We start from the raw sequence: 22700 nt of genomic DNA on the forward strand, positions 1-22700 counted from the left end.
GGATATGCTTGAGAAAAATTTTTCCACCTTCCACACAATCAATGTGTTGTTACAACAACAATATCGTGAGAAGGGCTTCACGACTTATGCTAATCTGATCTCTTGTTTATTGCTCGCTTAGCAAAACAATGAGCTGTTGATGAGAAACAGTGAATTGAGACCACCTGGATCAACCTCATTACCTGAGGCACATGCGGCTGTAGAGCCTAAGAAAGAATCTAACCACGTCCAGAGCAATGGCCAACACGGCCGTGGCTGTGGGAGATGGCAAGGATGTGGTCGTGGCCGAAATTATTTTGATCGAGGCCGAGGCAACTATAACTCTTATGGCCGTGGCCAAGGAAACTCGTTTGGCCGAGGTCATGGCCGAGGCCGTGGTACTTCTTTTAAGCCACAAAACTCGACCAAATCCGTGTGCCATAGATGTGGTATGGGCAATCATTGGGCTAAGACATGTAGGACTCCCAAACATCTTGTTGACCTCTATCAAGAGAGTTTGAAAGGGAAGAATCCTGAAGTCCATATAACCTATCAAGATGGTGAAGATGATTTCAATCATGAACGAGACGATCTTATGGATTATGAAACTTCAGATTGTCTAAAAGAATGAAGTTGAATTCGACATCTAAACTTTTGTGTTCTTTACTCCTGTGCTTTATATGTTTTGTTTTCCTTAAACTTGTTTTATTAAACTTAATGAATGAATGATTTTTATATGAAGTCTTTAAAGTATCATTCTATAAATCTTGTTTTGAAGAATGAACGATGATATGGATATATTCGTGGTGGACAGTGGGTCAAGCCACACGATCTTAAGAGACAAAAGATACTTCATAAATCTAACCCTTAAAAACGCCAATATAAATACCATAGCAGGTATAGCCGGCCTAATAGAAGGCTACGGCCAGGCAAACATATTGTTGCCTTAGGGTACGCATCTAAAGATATCTGATTCATTATATTTACTCAGCTCAAAGAGAAGCCTATTGAGTTTTAAAGATATCCGAATGAATGGCTTCCATATTGAGACTAAGGGCGAAAGAAACAAAGAGTTCCTTCAGATTATTGAAATCTCCCAAGGCCATAAGAAAGTCTTAGAGACTATACTTGCGCTCTCTGCTGGCCTTTACTATGCTAAAGTCGGTATGATAGAAGACAATACCACATTAAACAGAGTGGCCACCGAGAATTCTACTCTTTGGCACGACCGGCTCGGCCATCCTGGTTCGACCATGATGCGAAAGTTGATAATGAACACTAATGGCCATACATTGAAAGAAAAACGAGTTGTTCCTAAGAATCTAACGTGTGTAGCATGTTCACAAGGGAAAATCATCGTTAGGCCATCACCAGTTAAATTGACTAAGGAAACAATAAACTTTTTGGAAAGAATACAAGGAGACATTTGTGGACCAATACACCTACCTTGTGGGACGTTTAGATATTTCATGGTTGTCATTGATGCGTCCACGAGATGGTCACATGTATGTCTTCTGTCAACCCACAACTTGGCGTTTGCGAGGTTGCTTGCTCAGATAATTTGATTACGAGCTCATGTTCCAGATTTTCCTTTAAAGACTATACGTCTTGATAACGTCCCAAGTGTTTAATGATTATTGTATGTCCATGGGGGTAAGTGTGGAACACTCTGTGGCACATGTACATACACAGAATGGCTTGGCCGAATCATTTATTAAACATATACAACTAATAGCTAGACCATTGCTTATGAGATCAAAACTTCCGGTCTCAGCTTGGGGACACGCCGTCCTTCACGCGACTGAACTCATACGCATCAGGCCATCTAGTGAACATAGATATTCCCCATCACAATTGCTTACGGGTCATGAGCCAGACGTATCCCATCCTAAGACATTTGGCTGTGCCGTTTATGTTTCAATTGCTCCACCACAGAGAACAAAGATAGGACCTCAAAGGAGGATGAGGATATATGTTGGATATGATTCTCCCACGATTATTAAGTACCTTGAGCCAACTACGGGTGATTTATTTAAGGCCAGGTATGCGGATTATCATTTCGATGAATCCGAACATTCAACATTAGGGGGAGATAATAATAAGCTGGTAAAAGAAATTACATGGAATCAAACATCCTTATCTTGGCAAGATCCTTGGACTCAAGAATGTGATTTAGAAGTCCAAAAGATAATACATTTACAAAGGCTAGCTAATCAATTGCCAGATTCCTTTGCTGACCCGAAAAGAGTGACAAAGTCGTATATACCAGCTGCTAATGCACCAATTAGAATTGATGTTCAAGACGGACACAATCAAGTTGCTACAGAGTCTAGACAACGTTTGAAACGTGGTAGACCAATAGGTTCCAAAGATAAGAACCCTCAGAAAACAAAGAAATGTGCTGAATCCGAGGCCGGAACACCAGACATGGCCGCGGCCGATCCTACCCGAGATGTGGCCACGTCCGATCCTAGACATGGCCGACGGTCCTGATGTGCCTAAAACGGATGCTTGGGATGCCAAGCTTCATGATACTGAAGGTCCTGATAATAATGAGATCTCAAAAAATTATGTCTTGTCTGGGATACAATGGAACAGAAAGAATGTCGACATTGATGATATATATGCATACAAGGTAGCACTTGAACTCATGGATTTAAACGAGGATCATGAACCCACGTCTATTTATGAGGGCACTCAACGATCAGATTGGATCAAATTGAAAAAAACTATAAACGTGGAGTTAAATTCTTGTAAGAAAAGGGATGTCTTTGGTCCACTAATTCAAACACCTTTTGAAATCAAACCAGTTGGATATAAGTCGGTCTTTGTGAGGAAAAGGAATGAACATGGTGAAATTGTGAGATATAAAGCACGGCTTGTTGCACAAGGATTCTCACAGAGACAAGGAATAGACTATGAGGAGACATACTCCCCTGTGGTGGATGCTACTACTTTTAGATTTCTAATAAGTCTGGCTATAAGAGAGAAATTAGACTTGCGGTTAATGGATGTAGTAACTGCATATTTATATGGTCCACTGGATAATGAGATATACATGAAAGTACCAGAGGGTATTGAGTTGAAAAACAAAGCAAGTTCTCGAGAACAACATTGTATAAAGTTGAACAAATCACTTTATGGATTGAAACAATCAGGTCGAATGTGGTACAATAGACTAAGCGAGTACTTAGTGAAAGAGGGCTATAAGAATGAACCGATCAGCCCGTGTATATTCATAAAGAAATTCGACAAGGGCTTTGTGATCATAGCAGTGTATGTTGATGGCCTGAATATCTTAGGAACCTCTGGAGAAATCTCCCAAACAGTTGAATATCTTAAGAAAGAATTCGAGATGAAAGACTTAGGAAAAACTAAATTTTGTTTGGGATTACAGATTGAGTACATTAAGGATGGAATCCTTGTGCATCAAATGACATATACAGAGAAAGTACTCAAACGATTTAACATGGATGAGTCTCACCCATTGTCTAGCCCCAAGGTCGTGAGATCTCTTGGTTTGGACACAGATCCTTTTGGTCCTAAGAAGGACGATGAAGAAGTCCTTGGTCCCGAAGTGCCATATCTCAATGCCGTAGGAGCTTTAATGTATCTGGCGAGCCACACTAGGCCAGACATATGTTTTGCAGTGAATCTATTGTCTAGATTTAGCTCATGTCCGACCCAAGGCACTGGAATGGGATTAAACATATTCTTTGTTACCTGCAAGGAACGAAAGACTTGGGTCTATTTTATACTAACCAAAACAAAGAAGGATTAGTTGGTTTTGCTGATGCAGGTTATCTCTCAGATCCACACAATGCTCCGATCGCAGTCAGGCTATGTCTTTACACATGGTGGAACAGCCATATCATGGCGTTCCATGAAGCAGACGATCGCGGCCACTTCATCAAATCATTCGGAAATCTTGGCCATTCATGAGGCCAGCCGCGAATGTGTATGGTTAAGGTCCATGACCAACCATATCCGAGTCGATTGTGGGATGACCGAAGGCAAGGACGCACCAACCGTGATGTATGAAGACAATGCAACATGCATTGCTCAGGTTAAGGACGGCTACATCAAAGGAGACAAGACGAAGCACATACTACCTAAGTTCTTCTTCACGCACGAGCTACAGAAAGCCGGCGAGGTCCAAGTAGTCCAAGTGCGTTCCAGCGACAACTCAGCAAACCTGTTCACCAAATCACTTCCGACCTGCACGTTTAGGAAGCTCACGCATCAGATTGGAATGCGTACATTGAAAGACCTTCAGTGATGTTCAGAACAGGGGGAGTAATACGTGTTGTACTCTTTTTCCTTCACCATGGTTTTATCCCACTGGGTTTTTCTAATAAGGTGTTAATGAGGCAACATCCAAAGCGTATTACAAACTCTGTATGGTTATGACATCCAAGGGGGAGTGTTATAAATCATATTGTGGATGTCCATAACTGGCCCGGTCCATTGCTAGAGAGAGAGAGAGAGAGAGTCGGCCGTGAGTCTAGAGAAGAGAGTCGGCCACTTTTTCTTTTTCCTTCTTAGATTATGATTTGTACCATTTCCATATTTGTATTTCCTTTCTACTCTTTCCATTATTCTATGACGGTGTAATTCCCTATATATAAAGGGCTCATTATGTTTAAGATTAATAAGAATATACATTTTCTATTCTCTAGTTTTTACAACAAACTTTATTATATAGTATTTGTTTTTGTATCTTAATAAATGCAACTTTATTGTATAGCATTCGAAGCCAAATTCGTGAACATGTGATATATTCAGAGCCGTGCTTCCCTTGTGGAAAATGAATTGCTCGCTTAGGGCAGCATTTTCTAAAATAAATAATAGGGCATTTTGCAATAGCTATTTTTTTGCATTTTTATTAATTATATTATTTTAGTTCTAGATAAGAAGACATTTATATACAGTATATGGATTTATGTTCGAAATTCTATAGTAATTTGGATAAGCTGAATATGGACTAAGTAAAGATAGTAAGAGAATATAGATTGCTATAGTTTTATGGACATTTTCATAGTTGTTGTAATTAGAGAGTTTAGAGACTGAATATTTCTATGTATTATTAATGATCCAGGGAGTTCATTTATATAAGGATTACAAGATGAAGAAAAATGTAAAGTATCCAAAACCTAAACTCACTAGGATTAGGAAAACTACTAATACATAATAATGGAAAGATTACATCTACTAGGAAAAGGAAAGAGTTTCCTTTTCTCTAAGCTTTGTGGCCGCATCTCTCTCTCCTGAAGTCGGCTCTCTCTCTCCTGAAGTCGGCTCTCTCTCTCCCCTCTCTCTAGGGCTTCGGCCATCTCTCCATCTTCTAGGTATTGAGCCGGTCTTGGGCCGGGCCTGGTTAATGGCAATCCACTCCATGATTTATAACACTCCCCCTTGGATGCCATAACCATACATGATTTGTAGTACGCTTCATGTTGCCTCATTAAAACCTTATCAGGAAAAACCAGTGGGACAAAACCATGATGAAGGAAAAAGAGTACAACACGCACTACTCCCCCTGATGTGAACCTCAATATAGGTTCTACATTCTACGCATCTTGGTGCGTGATATTTCCTGTATGTATAGGATGGGAGTAATCGGCCAGTTTCATTACTAAGCCGTAACTAGACCACTTCGACCTCTCAGGTCGTCTCTCATGTCTTTTGACATTAAATGTCTCGGTAAAGCATGTGTGCTAAACAATATGAACCATATTGTCCTCGGAAGATCACTATTGGGTCTTTGCAAATTGTGTTTGCATGTGTCCATGGTCTAGACAAGATCGTCTATTGTTAACTCTTTACTTTGGTCGGAAAAAATAAGTACTTATGGACAATGTACTAGACATGGTTATCATGAACCTATGTCTCGATCTGGCCGATCCATGTCTGGGTCATAGACCTCGTCTATACATGTCCACTACTTGTCTCATGAGTGTTCAAGATCAATGATCATTGATGTGAGTTTATAATCTCTTATTATAGCTCTGCGGCCGAAAACACTCTCATGTATCTCACATGTGGACATCGATATTTCTTACTTTAGGCAGTACCATATCTATCTCGGACATTGTAGTCCTTTATCCATCTCTTGATGGTGTCTCATGACCTCTATTGCTGTGGATTATATCACACACTGAAATATATATTATTATGTCATAGATCTCGGCTCTCATAAGCTTATGGACTACAATACATTTGTATCCGGTTGATCTTTTGTCTCTTCTAGCCCGTGATCAAGAAGAAGGGCCAAACGCCTTTTAGTCTTAAAAGCCGGACGCGTCTAGTAGAAGAGCCAGACGTTCTTTGCTGAAGAGCCGGACGTCCTTAGACGGACAAAGTCGGACATCTTTAGTTTGAAGGGCCGGGGCCGGACGCTTTTGGTCGGACACCCACATAGATTTATTCTATGCCTACTAACCTCTTTTAGGTTTAGTATAATCACAAAGAATTTCAAATATATGGACTGTATTGGATTGTCTTTTACACAACTCCAAGATCAATGATCATGCGTGATCGATTTCTTTTACATACTATATGCAGCTGCTTTATGTTTCAGTCCATGAATGAGCTTAGGAACGAAGTTGTTCATTCATCTTATCCAGTGATCCATATGCTGCTTACTACATCATTTGTATCTAATTTCTTTCTTATGACCAGACCATTGTCAATTTCGAAAATCTGTAGCAGCATCCACCACATAGGAGTTTATCTCCTTATAATCTGTTCCTTTGATCTCTGTGAGTACCTTGTGTAACAAGCTATAATCTAATGCTGTTAAGTAGGAAGACATGAACACTCTTAGACCTCGTGATCATGTGCCTTCTCTCACGGTTTCTTTATCTCACAAGATCCATCTATTTCACTGGTTTATCAGATGGCATTTCTGTATATGTATATGGCCAATACGCCCATCTCTCTTTTAGATACTTTGAACCTCCACGTTTTATTTTTCTAATCTCTATGATCTTGTATGAGTACTCTTTCGTGGGTTCATGATCCTCGTTCATCTCTTTATGTTCAAGTGCTATAACTTTATGTATCTTTATACAAATGTGTGTGTGTGTCGACACTTTCATGTGGTTCCATTATGTTCCAGACATGATCTGATCACTTTAATATTTCATTATCCAGGACCTTTGTTACCTAGTAGCTTGGCGTCCCAAGCCACATGGTTTGGTACCTTAGATGTGTAGCTGCGCAGCCTTTTATCAATGTCTGGTATGGTTTCTCTTATAATCTCGGATCTATATTCTATGCACCATTTTTCTATATGAGATTCCTTTATCTTATGGAACACTTTGTCTATCTTGTATAGACTCTATAGCAACTTGATTATGTCTCTTCTAGGACATTCATTTGGTGCTAAGCTGGTTAGTCATTTCTCGGGTCAGTGTCTGGCATTTCGATTAGCTTCTCAATTAGCTAGCTTTATATAATCTTTCTTTGGACGTCTTAAATTATAATCTCTAGTCCGAGGATCTTTGCCAAGACAATGATGGTTAAAACCATTCTTATCATTCTTTTACCTTTCTTTATCCAGCTTATAATCTTTCTCCTTTAATATTGAAAATCCGGATTCATTTGTTTCATGCAATCCGTACCTGGCCACTATTTTAATCACCCATGTTTTGGCTCTCGGTCTTTTTGATTTCGTGGAGAAAGTCCTATTCTTATATATTCCCAATCCTCTTCTGAGGTTGCATCTTAGACGGCACATATATGTATGTGGTGGTTTATGTGGTTTATTCAAAATCTCTTAAGATGGTGTATGTCTGGTTTTATGACCCGTATTCAATCTGAGATGGGAATATCTATGCTCACTTATATGGCCTGATGCATATTATCATTCTATACATGTAAATTCATAATGTCCCCAAGCTTATAGACTTTTTAGAGTCTTAGTCTTATAGGTAATGGCTTACATGGCCGATCATTTATAGGTGATGGCTTCTTCGGCCGGTTATGGCCTTTGCGGCCGAGCCATGTCTCTCATGGTCTCTTTAGCCGGGTAATGGCCTCTTTGGTTTGGCCGTTTGTATCATGGCCTCTACGGCCGAGGAATGGTCCTTTATGGCCGAGTAATGACCGAGCCATATAACATGGTGTCTTAGACCATAGTGGTATACGAACTTGTAGTATTGATCATGGGTTTATCCTCTCTCCCCCTCATGACCATATTATAAGGTCGTGGTGCTTGGGACAATTAAGCCTAATGAGTTTCCCTTTGTGTACATGTTTCACAACGTGAGATCTTTTACGGGATAACTCTTTGTGCCTTTTCAATTTCAATCTTTGCATCAAGTTCTAGATTAGGATGGCTAATCCTATCATGCCATATAGTGTAAAATTTCGTGGTGTTATCTCAATATGGTTACCACATCTCTTGCCTCTTTATCATACTGATCTGTAGCATAGTTTTGATCAATAGAGATCATAGGTATAGTCTCGACCACTTTCTTTCAAGGTCTTAGGCGTTTTTCTTCTTAAAATCTAAAGGAACTTGTTTCCTTTCTTACCCATTGTTTCTACTTGGAAACCATATACATTATAACTTCAATGGGTCACATGTTCTTTTGGGTGTGTATAATGCATTTTAAGGCAATGCCTTAGCCATAGTTTCTTTACTATGCTTACTATACCTATTCATGATTTCTTACTTGGTTTTATGCCCTATAGGCAACTCTTTAAAATCATTTATATGTTCAAGTAAGATCAGGCAAGATATAAAAAACTCAAACTCTTTTATATAAAAATCGTGAATGCCATCAAATAGGTTTAAAAGTAAATCACAAAATCAAAGACTTAAAATAAAATGTCGAGATCCCTCTTAGTCAATAGACATGCCGGCCACTCCTTGAGTTATATTGGACACGGCTCCCTTGGATTCATCCTGATCTATATCGGTCTTATTTGTATCAGGGTATCTCATCTCACTGCTCCTCTTTAGTAACTTGTCATTCTCAATCACTGTTAGGCAAGAGATCAGGTCATTGTAAGTGGTAGAACCTCTTTCTATGTAGATATGTTTTGACAACAAATCTTCTGGATGGAATGTGGAGTATGTCTTGAATAGACAATCATTATCTGTTACCTCTTCTCCACATAATCTCAGTTGGTACACGACTCTAGACAAGGCAAACTAAAACTCGGCCACTGTCTCAAATTCTTGGAATCTGAGACTCATCCATTCATGTTTGACCTTTCGGTAATAACACCATTGTGTATCTAGACTTTAATTCTGCCCAAAGGTCACGAGGATTCTTGATATGTAAATACTGATTTCTCAGTTCCTCAGTGAGATGATGGCTCATAATAGTTTATGGCTCTTAACTTTTCACTTTCAATTTCATCATTTCTTTCAATGATCCATTTCCCGAGTCCTCTAGACTTCAGGGCAATTGAAGTGTTCATTTCCATTCTGGATAATATCTTCCAGAAAGATTTAGAATGGCATAATCCATGGGATTAAATCTCGGCATCTGAAATCATATTATCAATCAATTCTTGATTTAGAGTTCTTGCAACCAATTCAAATAATCAGTGCATATGATTTCATAAGTCTCTCTATGATACTTGGACCACACGGTCATGTTTTGTGATCCTTAGACTTCACGGCCATTATGTGATACAACGATCTTAAGGATCAGATCATGATGCAATCCGGTTTATATAACCATCCGGATACTAGGCCACACGGCCACTTAGATATGCATTAAGCCAAACGGCTTTAATCTCAATCAAGGGCACAAGGCCGCGAGTATGAACAATGCATTAGGCCACACGACCATATACAAAACGGGATCTAAATGCATTCAATCCTATTTCTTAGTTGCATATCTATTAGGTTTTAGAATTAAATAATCTAGCAACCTAACTCTCATTCAATATGTAAATTCTTTAAATCAATCTTTCAAGTTTTAAGTAATGAGAGATTTAAGGTTTCAAGGCCTTTAGGAATTTTTAAATTCGAGATTAGGGTTTTTGTTTAAACAAGATTCAGATTCCAGTTTTAAAACAATCCTAATCATAGCTCTAGGCGATCAATCAAACACTCAAGTTTCAAATCAAAATTAAAACCGATTTTCCAAAATTAGGGTTTTAGGGGAATTCGAAAACTTTGTTCTTTGATCAAGGGGATTTGATTTGAGATTCAGAAACCTTAAGGTTCTGATTTTAATTGATCAATGGATCAATCTCGTTCTTAGGTTTTAGATCGAACTTATGGAGCTTTGATTTACTCATAGGGGATTGATCTATTTAACCTATGGCCTTTAGTTTTAGAGATTATATTTTAAGGTTTCAATCTTTACAAAACAACCAAATTCGATTCTTGTTTTCAGATTTTGAATTACCTTTATTTTGTAGGGTTGAACCGGACCACCAAAGTCAGATGAACCTCTAGTTGCACACGGACGCGAGCTGGCTCCTTATCGGGTCGCAAGCTGGGACGGGACGCGAGCTATCTGGAACGTCTTGCGTCTAGTCACGAACGTGTGCTGAGGTAGTCGGACGCGATCGGGACGCGTCTTCTTCTTATCTAGTTCGCGAGCTGCTGCAAGCAATTGATCTGAATTGCGAGCTGGCTGTGACGCGAACGTGAGCTAGTTCTGTTGTGTACACGAAGCTGCGAATGTCTAGGATGAGGAACGCTTAAGAGCTTTAGCTGATCAGGTGTTTGCAAGCCGGAACAGAAGCAAGAACAAGTTAGGGTTCTTCGGGATTAGATCTTTGCACCAACTCCTCTTAGCTCATCAAATAAAAACAAGGAGTATTAGATTACATGAACACCATAATCTGAACAATATATCATCAAACAACTAAGATATGATAAACTTATCTTTCACAGGATTTGAATTTGGCTAGAAAATCATATTGGTTCGGATTAGGGTTCCAAAAGACCAAGACAGCGCCGCGTATTGTTTCTGCAAGTGAGGGCGCGTATGAGATTGGATTTACGAACGGTTTGCACTGATGGATTCGTCTCGTCAAGAGCTTCAAGGTGATATGTGGCTCGTCATCTGGTTCCTCAGGGTTGGAGAGACCGATCGATTTTAAGTTGCGCCTGGTTTAGGGTTTATGTGTGACGGATTTTAGGTTAGGTTTTGTCTCAGGGTTTTGGAGTCTATCGTGCTGATAACATGTTGTAATTAGAGAGTTTAGAGACTGAATATTTCTATGTATTATTAATGATCAAGTGGGTTCCTTTATATAAGGATTACAATATGAAGAAAAATGTAAAGTATCCAAAACCTAAACTTACTAGGATTAGGAAAACTACTAATACATAATAATGGAAAGATTACATCTACAAGGAAAAGGAAAGAGTTTCCTTTTCTCCAAGCTTTGTGGCCGCCTCTCTCCCTCCTGAAGTCGGCTCTCTCTCTCCTCTCTCTAGGGCTTCGGCCATCTCTCCATCTTCTAGGTATTGAGCCGGTCTTGGGCCGAGCCTGGTTAATGGCAATCCACTCCATGATTTATAACAATAGTTTAAATAGTAGAATAACCAGACATTTTTTAACATAGAATATTTTTAATGATACAAAATACGAAAAGTATTAAGATTAATTATTTTCCATTAAAAACTGCTTAGGAAAATTAAAATTAAATTTTAGTCACTAAATTTTCATAAAAGAATAGAACAAAATTATGTCTAAAATGAATATTTAGTTTGTTGGTGTTTCTCATTGTGTTTTCTCTATCACAGTAGTATTTATTATTATAGTTTTTCTAAAATCTAAAGCACTAACCAAGAGCTCTTGATCTAGTGGTAATGGAACTTCAGCTATAGTGTCTCTCTTGGGTTTGAGTCGTCTTGGCCACTTTCCCACCTATAACTGTGTGCCCGGATGGAAGGTCTTGTGGAGATTAATCTAAGGCACTTTATTTTCTAAACTGCTTATGTTAGCTACGAACGCTCACACGGTTCTGGATATATTGCTTTTATTTTATATATTACAAATCTATGAAATCAATTAGGCTGATCCTATTCTGAAAACTAGAAACGTAAGTTGGACTTTGTTACATAGAATTATATTTGTTTCATTATTATTTAGAAGACTTTCATGATCATAATCGACATAACTGAATTCCATGTAATATATCAAATCTCTTGACTCACTACCAATCTAAACCAGACTTACAAAGTAAGACCTATTTAAAAAATCTAACATGGAACAACTTATTTTTTTATAACTTCGACCAATCATAACACGTTGTAGTATTCTTAACAACATATATTTTCAAAATTCTTATTTTCAGTTACAATAGCAATAAAAGTCGACAGTAATTTAGGAAAATAACATTAGGTGAGCAAACAATGCATAATTTTGAATTGTGTCTTCCTCTCCACGCAAAATATGTATTCAAATCATTGATTTATGGACGCTAATTACGGAAAGTTATGTATCATTTTGGGATACAATGCAATCATTATTTTCTTATTACGATTATGCATTTGTTACGGCATATTTTGTTTCTAATATAATGAAGGGAAATCATAACTACAATTAATGTGATAGATCTCTTGCTATTTTGGGCTTGTGTTCTCTCTCTACTCTTTCAAGAGAATATTCTTGATAAGGGAAGTGGGGCTTACGGATGGGATTTTTTCCTCTTTTTGAGTCTATCATAAACAGAAAATCTATATTATTTGGGTAAAGATTTAAGCAAATATAGTGTTTTTCACAAAAAACCTAGGGTTTTCGGTAGCCGTCTTTGAGTATTGGGGGTGGTTTGTGAAGAACTAAGGGTTTGGAGATAAATTGTCGATATTTTCTTCATGAATATTGAGAAAGTTTTTGAGTCCATATCACTGGAGGAGGAGGAGGTACCTTTTAACCTACCGGATTTACCTCAATTCAGCGCTGTGGAGAGGAATAAGATGAGTATAATGGGAAGAACTTTAAACCCAGAAAGTCAAAATATCAGTGATCTGATTTTGGATATGCCAAGGAAGTGGCAAATATATGATAGAGTTAAAGGGATTGTTCTATCGAAAACGACTTTCCAGTTTGTGTTCAAGTTCGAACATGACCTTGAAGAAGTGATGAGGAAACGGGTGTGGACGTTTAATGAATGGAGCATTGTGATTGATCGGTGGGTAGAGAAGCCACCTGAAGATTACCTAAAGTATTTGCTGGTGTGGGTGCATATTCGAAATATTCCGGTGAATCACTGTACTGCAGAAGCTATTGAAGCCTTTGGGGATTTGATCGGGAGGGTGGATGTGGTTGCTTTTGATCCAAACAAAGCTCAAAGCCATGACTATGTGCGGGTCAGAGTGTTTTTTGATGTGTCACGACCAGTGAGAAAGGAGAAGGTTATTAATTTACCTGGAGGTGGCTCTGTTACTCTTCGTTATGATTTCGAGAGGATTCAGAAGCGATGCTATCACTGCCAACGATTGACCCATGAAAAAGATAAATGTCCTTTGCTTATTCAGGCGAGAAGGGAGCAATCTGATGCGAGGAGACAGAGAGTTGTGGCAGCGAAACAGAGCAGTGAACACTGTATTCAGAAGAATGACCCCCTCTATGGAGTTCTGTCTGATGACCAAGTGGGCATTGATAGGGCTACAGGAAGAAGTAAAATCAATCCTGATGTGTTGCAGAACATGAGAGAGTATATCCTGGCCGCAGATGGTGGTGAAAAGCGGGTGCGGGAAGAACGCGTGAGACAGTCTATCCTGGATTTGGAGAAGAATCCTAGGGGTCAAAAAGAATTTCTGAGGCTAGAGCCGGCTCCAGTTGTCATTTTAGATGTGAACAGGGAGAAAGGTTTGATATTTGACTATTCCGGCAAGGACTGCGAGAAGGCTAGAGAGGAGAAAGAAGGGAGCAGAACGAGTGATGTTTCACGCGGGAATTTTAATTCGAATGGGAAGGATCAGATTTTTTCAACACCAAGTGGATCTATTGAATGTTCAACGGGTTTTAGTGCGGGTTACACCGTGGCTAGCTCTTCCGGGACTTCAAGATCAAAGGGCGGTGGTCGTCGACGTCCTCCAAGGAGACAAAGAACTTTCAAATCCAAACCAACAGGCTCTGCAAATATTGGTGTAGAAGGTGAAGAGGACACACAAGAGAATATGGCTACTAAGAGAAGGGCAGAGGAAGTAGCAGGGAATTATGCAAAAATCGCAAGGCGTACTAACTCAGAGGTGGTCCCAAATGGGGGACTGCCGGATCAGTAATGAGGATAATGAGTTGGAATTGTCAAGGATTGGGACGGTCTCAAGACTTGACAATTCCCCATCTCAAAGAAATACGTAAAAAATATTTCCCAGAGATGATTTTTCTTATGGAAACGAAACAAAAAAAGGAGTTAGTCGGTGATCTGCAAGTGTCTTTAGGGTATGATAGAGTGTTTCAGGTGGAGCCTAATGGGCTCAGTGGTGGTTTGGCATTATTGTGGAAGCGGGAAGTAAGTGTGGTTGTGAAGTTTGCTGATAAGAATGTGGTTGACTGTGCAATCTTGTATGGAGGCTACAGTTTATGTGTATCCTTCGTCTATGGTGAACCGAGTCAGATAGGGAAAGATAAGGTGTGGGAATGACTGATGAGGTTGGGTGCTGGCCGTAAGGAGTCTTGGTGTATGGTGGGAGATTTTAATGAAATTCTGAATAACGAGGAGAAGATTGGTGGCCCTAAACGTAGTGATACATCTTTCAAGGAGTTTGCTGATATGTTGAAAGTGTGTGAGATGGCTAAGATCTCTGGTGTGGGAGATGCCTTCACGTGGGCGGGGAAGAGATACCAAAAATATATTCAGTGCAAACTGGATAGATGTTTAGCGAATAAGGAGTGGAGGAGAGTTTTTTATCAAGCGTCTCAGGAGTTTATGGAGAAATTAGGTTCGGATCACAGGCCGGTGATGGTGAACTTGGTTAATCAACATGAGAAAAGAAGAGGGGCGTTTCGTTTCGACAAAAGGATGGTGGGTAAAGTTAGAGTGGCTGAGACAATACAGGAGACATGGAGTGGTCTGGGAAGTATGTCTTTAATGAAGAGAATTGGAGCTGTTCGACAATCTCTGAGTAGGTGGAAGAGGGTGAATAATCAGAACTCATGTGTGATGATGCAGCAGCTGAGGGATGCTTTGGAGCTGGAAACTTCCTCTACTTCACCTGACTTTGAGCTGATCCAAGATCTGAAATTCAAGATTGGCAAAGCCTTTAAGGAAGAGGAAGATTTTTGGAAGCAAAAGAGTCGAGATAAGTGGCTTGTAGTTGGAGATAATAATACAAGTTTTTTTCACGCATCTGTGAAAGCATTTAGACAACGGAATCAACTTACTAAGCTTATTGATGATGAAGGTGTTGTTGCTTCTTCTAATGACCAGATGGGGAAGGTAGCAACAGAGTATTTTGAGAAGCTTTTCAAATCAAATGGTGTTTCTGAGACCAACGGTTTTTTCACCGGATTTGAACCAAAGGTGACAGAGCAAATGAATCAAAAATTGATCAAGGAGGTGACTGAGGAAGATGTTCGTGCTGCAGTGTTTGCGATCAAACCATCAAGTGCTCCAGGCTGTGATGGGATGAATGGATTATTCTTTCAACAGTATTGGGAGATCATAGGTCCTGAAGTGGTGAGAGAAGTTCAGAATTTCTTTCACACCGGTGTCTTTCCAGAGGAGTGGAACTTCACACATATATGCCTGATTCCAAAAATACCAAACCCGACGCTAATGGTTGATCTATGTCCTATCAGTCTATGTTCGGTCATGTATAAGATAGTCTCCAAAATTTTGGTTCCTAGGATGAAGCCTCTATTGGAAGTTATTGTGTCGCCTACCCAGTCTGCGTTTGTTCCAGAGAGACTGATATCAGATAATATCATTATTGCACATGAGGTGGTTCATGGCCTGAAATCACATGATAGAATCTCTAAGGAATTCATGGCAATTAAAACTGATATGTCAAAAGCATATGACAGAATTGAGTGGAACTATCTTGATGAGCTTCTCAACGCCCTTGGTTTTCATCAGATTTTTCGTCAATGGATTATGTTCTGTGTGCGATCTGTTACATACACTGTTTTGATTAACGGAGAAGCTCAAGGGATGATACGTCCGGGGAGAGGGTTGAGACAGGGGGACCCCTTGTCTCCTTTTCTTTTTGATCTGTGTACTGAAGGGCTATCACATCAGCTCAATGAGGCGGAACGTAGAGGAGAAATAAGTGGTATCCAATTCTCTGAGCAAGGGCCATTAGTTCATCATCTATTTTTTGCTGATGATTCCTTGTTAATTCTAAAGGCAGAGGAGGCTGAGGGTAATTCAGTTTGCAAGGTCTTGAAGCTGTATGAGGAGATATCTGGCCAGTTAATTAACTTTAACAAGTCGGCTATTACTTTTGGGAAGAAGATTGGAGACAGTATAAGAACCAAAATCAAAGAGATGACTGGGATTGCGAATGAAGGAGGTACAGGGAAATATCTTGGGTTACCGGAATGTTTTAGCGGATCAAAGGTGGAGATGCTGCAGTATATTCACGAGAAGATGAGGTCCCGGTTTCATGGCTGGTATGACAAGTTTCTTTCGGCAGGGGGGAAGGAGGTTTTACTCAAAGCTGTGGCTATGGCAATACCAGTGTTTGCTATGTCAGTGTTTAAGCTACCTAAGATCACCTGTCGGAATCTAACTAGTGCAATGACCAATTTCTGGTGGAATGCTCAAGAAGGAAAAAAGAAAATCCATTGGGTTTCTTGGGAGAGGATGTGCCTTGAGAAAAAGAATGGTGGTTTAGGGTTTCGAGATTTGGAGAAATTTAATCAAGCCTTGCTTGCCAAGCAAGGGTGGAGATTTCTTATGAACTTGGATTCTTTATGCGCACGGTTCCTGCGTAGCAGGTATTATCCTAATGGTGATTTCTTATCGGCTAGTCTGGGATCTAGACCATCTTATGCTTGGAGGAGTATTCTTTTTGGTCGGATATTGTTGGAAAAAGGACTTCGTCGAGATGTTGGATCAGGGGAGGATATCAATGTGTGGATGGATAAGTGGCTGTTTGATGAAGTTCCAAAGGCACCACTGAGGAAACCTGTCCTTTTCAATCTGGACTTGCGGGTTTGTGATCTGATTTGCCCTCAAACAAAGACATGGGACATGGAAAAGCTACAAGAAAATTTCTTTGCTGCGGATATAAAACTGATTTTGAAACAGAAACCGGCTATGGGGGAGAAGGACGCTTATGAGTGGGTGCATAACAGATGGGGAGCATACACAGTGAAGTCGGGGTATTGGTTAGCCTGTTCTTTGGATCAGTCGGAGGTTCGCAAGGAGGCATTGGCAAGACCTTCTCTGAATGAGCTCAGGAGTAAAGTGTGGAAGGTCAATACAGCGCCAAAAATTCGCATTTTCTTGTGGAAAGCTTTATCTAATGCACTATCAGTGACGGATGAGTTGATTGCTAGGGGGATGAAGGTTGACTCAAGATGTCAAAGATGTGGTTTCTCGAGTGAATCGATTAATCATATTTTATTTTCTTGTCCGGCTGCGAGGCTACTATGGGCACAAATTGGGTTTCCTTTTCCTCCCAGGGGTTTTGAGAATCGATCTTTACTGGAGAATTTTGCCTATCTACTGGAAATCAAATCGAATAAGGAGCTCCCTGATGCTCTTACTCGTATCTTCCCGTGGGTCCTTCGGATGCTATGGAAAAATAAGAACGCTTTTGAGTTTGAAGGTAAAGAGTACGCAGTTGAGGCTACAGTGGAGAAAATTAAAGATGATGCAAGACAATGGTTTGAGGTTCATCTCCCCACGGTGAACAATGAGGAGACTTGTCGCAGAAGAAATAGTAAGGTGCAGTGGAAAGCTCCTAGTGCTGGTATTTTAAAGTGCAACGTAGGTGTCGCCTGAACTAAAAGTACTAAATTAGCTGGGGCTGCTTGGTTTGTTCGAGATAGCAGAGGGGTGGTTCAGTTGCATAGCAGGAGAGATTTTAGTAGAATTGACTCATTAGTAGAAGCTAAACATCTTGCTCTTGTGTGGGCGATTGAAAGCATGGCTTTTCATAAGATAAATAAGGTGTTTTTTGAAGTAGAAGCTCCTGGTTTGGTGGGTGCGATTACGAGACCTCGGGCTTGGCCTGCCTTTAGGGACTATGGTGCGGAGATTCTTGAGGTGTTACAGAGGTTAGGTGAGTGGGAATTGCAGTCTATTTCAATAGAGGAAAATAAATGTGCCTTCTTGATGGCGAGAAGTGTGACAAAGGAGCAACGCTTACAGTCTTATGTGGCACAAGGAGAGCCGGAATGGTTGAGACGGGTTCTTGATGAAGACAGGGCAAGGAGGTGAGGAACTGTGTGGTGTGTGGAATTATGTTTTCCTTACGTGGGTGTGTGAAGGAACAGGGTTATGGAGGGAAGACTGTGAGTTTACCAGCTATGGAATGATGATAAGGATATGGGTGGGGTTTGTTGGAGGTGTTGACATGGATGAGTTTTTGGCTCGGTTTATGTTTCTATTTCATTTTGATCTTTGTTCATTGTATTTGCATCTATGCTACTTCTTATGTTCTCAGAGTTAAAAAAAAAATAAATAATCAAGACAGTCAATGTGGATAGCGAATTACTCATGAATATGAGAGATGAGATTTTTTGAAACAATAAACACATTCCTTATATATATATTAATGGGGTTTTTGCCAAAACTAACCTACAACTTGATTTTAATCCCAAACCTATACCCAAACTTGAATCAAATGCAAAACTAACCTAAAAGCCTAGTGAAATTACAGCTCAACCCCTTGTGACCAAACAAAAAAACAGAAGCCATTTTTACGAATATAGCCCCAGTAAATCGTCTGAGTCGTTTGAGATGTTGGAAGTCGTCTGGACGACTGAAGTGTAAGTCGTCTGGTACCAGTTTATTTTTAAAATAATTTATAAATCTTGTAAAAAAATATTTTGATGCGTGAAAAATAAAAATCAAGTAATTATAAACAGTTTTAAGTGATATAAATTAAGATATGATAAAATTGATTTGTTTTGAAGATAGATGAATGGAAGTAGTGAATCATGAAATACTTTGGTTTAGGAGTTTGGCAAACATATGTTGTAGTATTGTATGTATTGTTAGGGTTAGATTTTGGAAAACTAAAATGTTTTTTTCAAAAATTAGTTTTCACCTATATGTGTTTATTTCTGTGTATAGTAAACACTTTTCAAGTTTGATTTGGTTTTATGAAGTGTTTAATTACATAATTAAGTTTAGGGGTTATGTTTAGCATGTGGACGACTTATATTTCAGTCGTCTGTTGAATAATTTACCCAGACGACGTATATTTCAGTCGAATCTTTAATTTTACAAATGTACGTTTTAACCTAACCGGATCATTTTACTCGGACGACTTACATTTCAGTCGTCTGGTGAAGAAATTAAAACAGACGACTTACATGTAGGTCGTCCAAATATTCCCGCCTTAATTTTTTTAAAAAAATTATTTTTCCGCTTAAATAATTTAAACCAGACGACTTACTTGTAAGTCGTCTGGAAAGTCTTCTATTTTAGTTTCCCACTAAAAATATTTAATTTCCCACTAAAAATATTAAACTCTTCTGGACGACTTACATGTAAGTCGTCTGTTTTAATTTCTTCAACAGACGACTGAAATGTAAGTCGTCTAGGAAGTCGTCTGAGTCAAAAATATTTAACCTAATTGGATTTTTTGTCTCCCTATATAAAGAAAAATTTACACATTCTCTCTCCTCCTCTCAAATGGCTGCAACAAAAATGTAATGTGCATCATTCTAAAACTCTCCAACCTCTCTCTAATCTCTTTGACTTGAAAACACCAAACTTTATATGAATTTTTCAGTTTTGTCTCATGTATTTCTTACTAATCTATCTCTTTTGCATGTTTTTAATCAAATGGTACTTATCTTCCACTAATTTAAAGGTAGATCTATTAATTTTAGATATGTATTTTTGTGTGTTCTATAAATGTAGATTTATCTAATCTTCCACTCATTTTCTCTATTTTTAAGTCATTTGAACGTTTTTGGATATGAAGGTTTTTCAGATCTGGATTTGATATGCAGGTTTTTCAGATCTGGAAGACTTCTGAGACGACTTACTTGTTAGTCGTCTGGAAGTCGTCTGGACTTCTAGGAAGTCGTCTGGACTTCTAGGAAGTCTTCTGACAAAGTCGTCTGGACTTCCAGGAAGTCGTCTGGATTTTTCTGAGCGTTTTGGTAAGTTCTTATGTCTGATTTTTCTTCATTTGGTAACTTCTTGTTATATAAAGTTCTTATTTTTTTTCCAAACTAAAACTCTCCAAACCCACTCTAATCTCTTTGACTTGAAAACACCAAACTTTATATGAATTTTTCTGTTTTGTCTCATGTCTTTCTTACTAATCTATCTTTTTTGCAGGTTTTTAATTAGATGGTACTCATCTTCCACTAATTTAAAGGTAGATTTATTATTTTTAGATATGTATTTTTGTGTGTTCTGTAAATGTAGATTTATCTAATCTTCCACCCATTTTTTCTGTTTTTAAGCCATTTGAACGTTTTTGAATATGCAGGTTTTTCAGATCTGGATTTAATATGCAGGTTTTTCAGATCTGGAAGACTTCTGGGACGACTTACTTGTTAGTCGTCTGGAAGTCGTCTGGAAGTCGTCTGGACTTCCTAAAAATCGTTTGAACTTCCTGTAAAGTCGTCTGGAAGTCGTCTGAACTTCCTGGAAGTCGTCTGGACTTCTTAGAAGTCGTCTGGACTTCTTAAAAGTCGTCTGGTCTTGTCTACTCAAGTGAAATCCAAACTTGTCTTTGTAGAGGAATGATCTATAATAGTTTTGTTTGTGGTCTGTTTTGCGAATTGCATGTCAACTCTTTTAGTTGTGAATTTTTTGTAAAATCAGTAATAATGTTTTCCAAGATGTATTAAATGTGCTAACAATGTGTTTACACATTTACAAATCAATGAAATAATAGACTTCAGTAGCCTTTTTCTTATCTTTGGATCTCTCATATGCAATAATAAACTCCAATGGCCTTTTCTCATCTTAATAAACAAGAATGTTGGTAGCTTCATATTGATACAACATTTTAAGAAGCATTTAACCCTTCTTCCAACTCATAACAATAGTCATCATTATTGTCTATAACAATAATACTTAAGAGATGAAAACAAACAATAGTAACTAGTCAAAGCATATCATATTTTTTATAAGTTTGCGTTGAAAAACTTAGTCAAATTTAGTAAAACTAAGGGAGAGAACATATTTTGTAAATATGAGTTTTACATATCTTGAAGTTACTTATCACTCTTAAAAATACAAGTTATTCAAAAAATAACGTAGAAGACTTAAAAACTAGCGGAGAAGACGCGGACGACTTCAATCTAAGTTGTCCAGACGACTAAACTATACGTCGTCTGGTCAACGCAGAGGTTATTTTTGCAATTGACTTTGAAATCTGTTATTTCGGACGACTGAAAAATAAGTCGTCTAGTATTGTTTGGTTAAAAAAAAACTCCAAAAAAGCTAGACGACTTACATTTCAGTCGTCATAGGTTAGTTTTGCATTTGACTGGATTATTTCAGAAGTTTGACTTTTCTGGACGACTTACATTTCAGTCGTCTAGTGAAAATTAAAATAATAATATTTTTTTAAAAGTAGACGACTTAAAGTTAAGTCGTCATAGGTTAGTTTTGCAATTGAAAAAAAAACTTCAAAATTTAATTATATACAGACGACTTATAATTCAGTCGTCCACGAGACGACTGAAATGTAAGTCGTCCAGGATTTACGAGGTTTGACCAGAATCTCGGAAAAAAATCCTCGACGACTTACAAGTAAGTCGTCTGGTGGACGACTGAATTATAAGTCGTCTGTGTATAATTAAATCTTGAAGTTTTTTTTTTCAGTTGCAAAACTAACCTATGACTACTTAATTGTAAGTCGTTTACTTTTAAAAAAAATATTATTATTTTAATTTTCGACAGACGACTGAAATGTAAGTCGTCTGGGGAAGTCAAACTTCTGTAATTATCCAGTCAAATGAAAAACTAACCTATGACGACTGAAATGTAAGTCGTCTAGGTTCTTTGGAAATTTTTTTGAAACCAAACAATAGTAGACGACTTAACTTTCAGTCGTCTCAGGTTACAGATTTCAAAGTCAATTACAAAAATAACCTTTGCGTTGACCAGACGACTTCCAGGTAAGTCGTCTACAGCCAGACGACTTCCAGGTAAGTCGTCTACAGCCAGACGACTTCCCAAGTAAGTCGTCTGACGAACAGATCTGGAAAAAAACTCGATGTCATACCTTAAATTGGTGAGATAAGGTCCTTAGCATACATAAGGCTTCTCCAAGCACACAGAATCACAAACGAAAGTCACCCACCCAGACTCGTTAGCTTCTATGACTCTATGAACCATAAAAATTTTAGAATCAAATCTTGGGTTTTTTTAGCTCATTGTGGAGAGAAAGTGAGAGATATGTTGTGTTTAGTTCACAAGAATGGAAAAAGAAGAAGGGTAAATCGATTTTGGGAGCATTAAGAGCTTTAAATTGGTTGTTCATGGTGGTTGTGGTATTGATGACAATGACAGTCTTGTAATTACTTGAAGATGATGAGGGTGAGAGAGTAAAGATGTCATTTTCGAAAAAAAAAAAAAAATTGAAGGCATTTTCGTAAATTATATGAACTTGTGGGGTGAATAGGGCAAAACCAATTTTC

General features: G+C 38.6%; 1 protein-coding gene across 1 annotated transcript; it reads left to right on the forward strand.

The window, feature by feature from the left end:
- Positions 1-12781: 12781 nt before the first annotated feature.
- Positions 12782-14194, forward strand: LOC106408917. The gene has a single exon (XM_013849600.2). The coding sequence runs from the start codon at positions 12782-12784 to the stop codon at positions 14192-14194; it is 1413 nt and encodes a 470-aa protein (XP_013705054.1).
- The last annotated feature ends 8506 nt before the right edge of the window (positions 14195-22700 follow it).

Source organism: Brassica napus, chromosome C6 (genome assembly GCF_020379485.1).
Source record: "Brassica napus cultivar Da-Ae chromosome C6, Da-Ae, whole genome shotgun sequence".
Lineage (NCBI taxonomy): Eukaryota > Viridiplantae > Streptophyta > Magnoliopsida > Brassicales > Brassicaceae > Brassica > Brassica napus.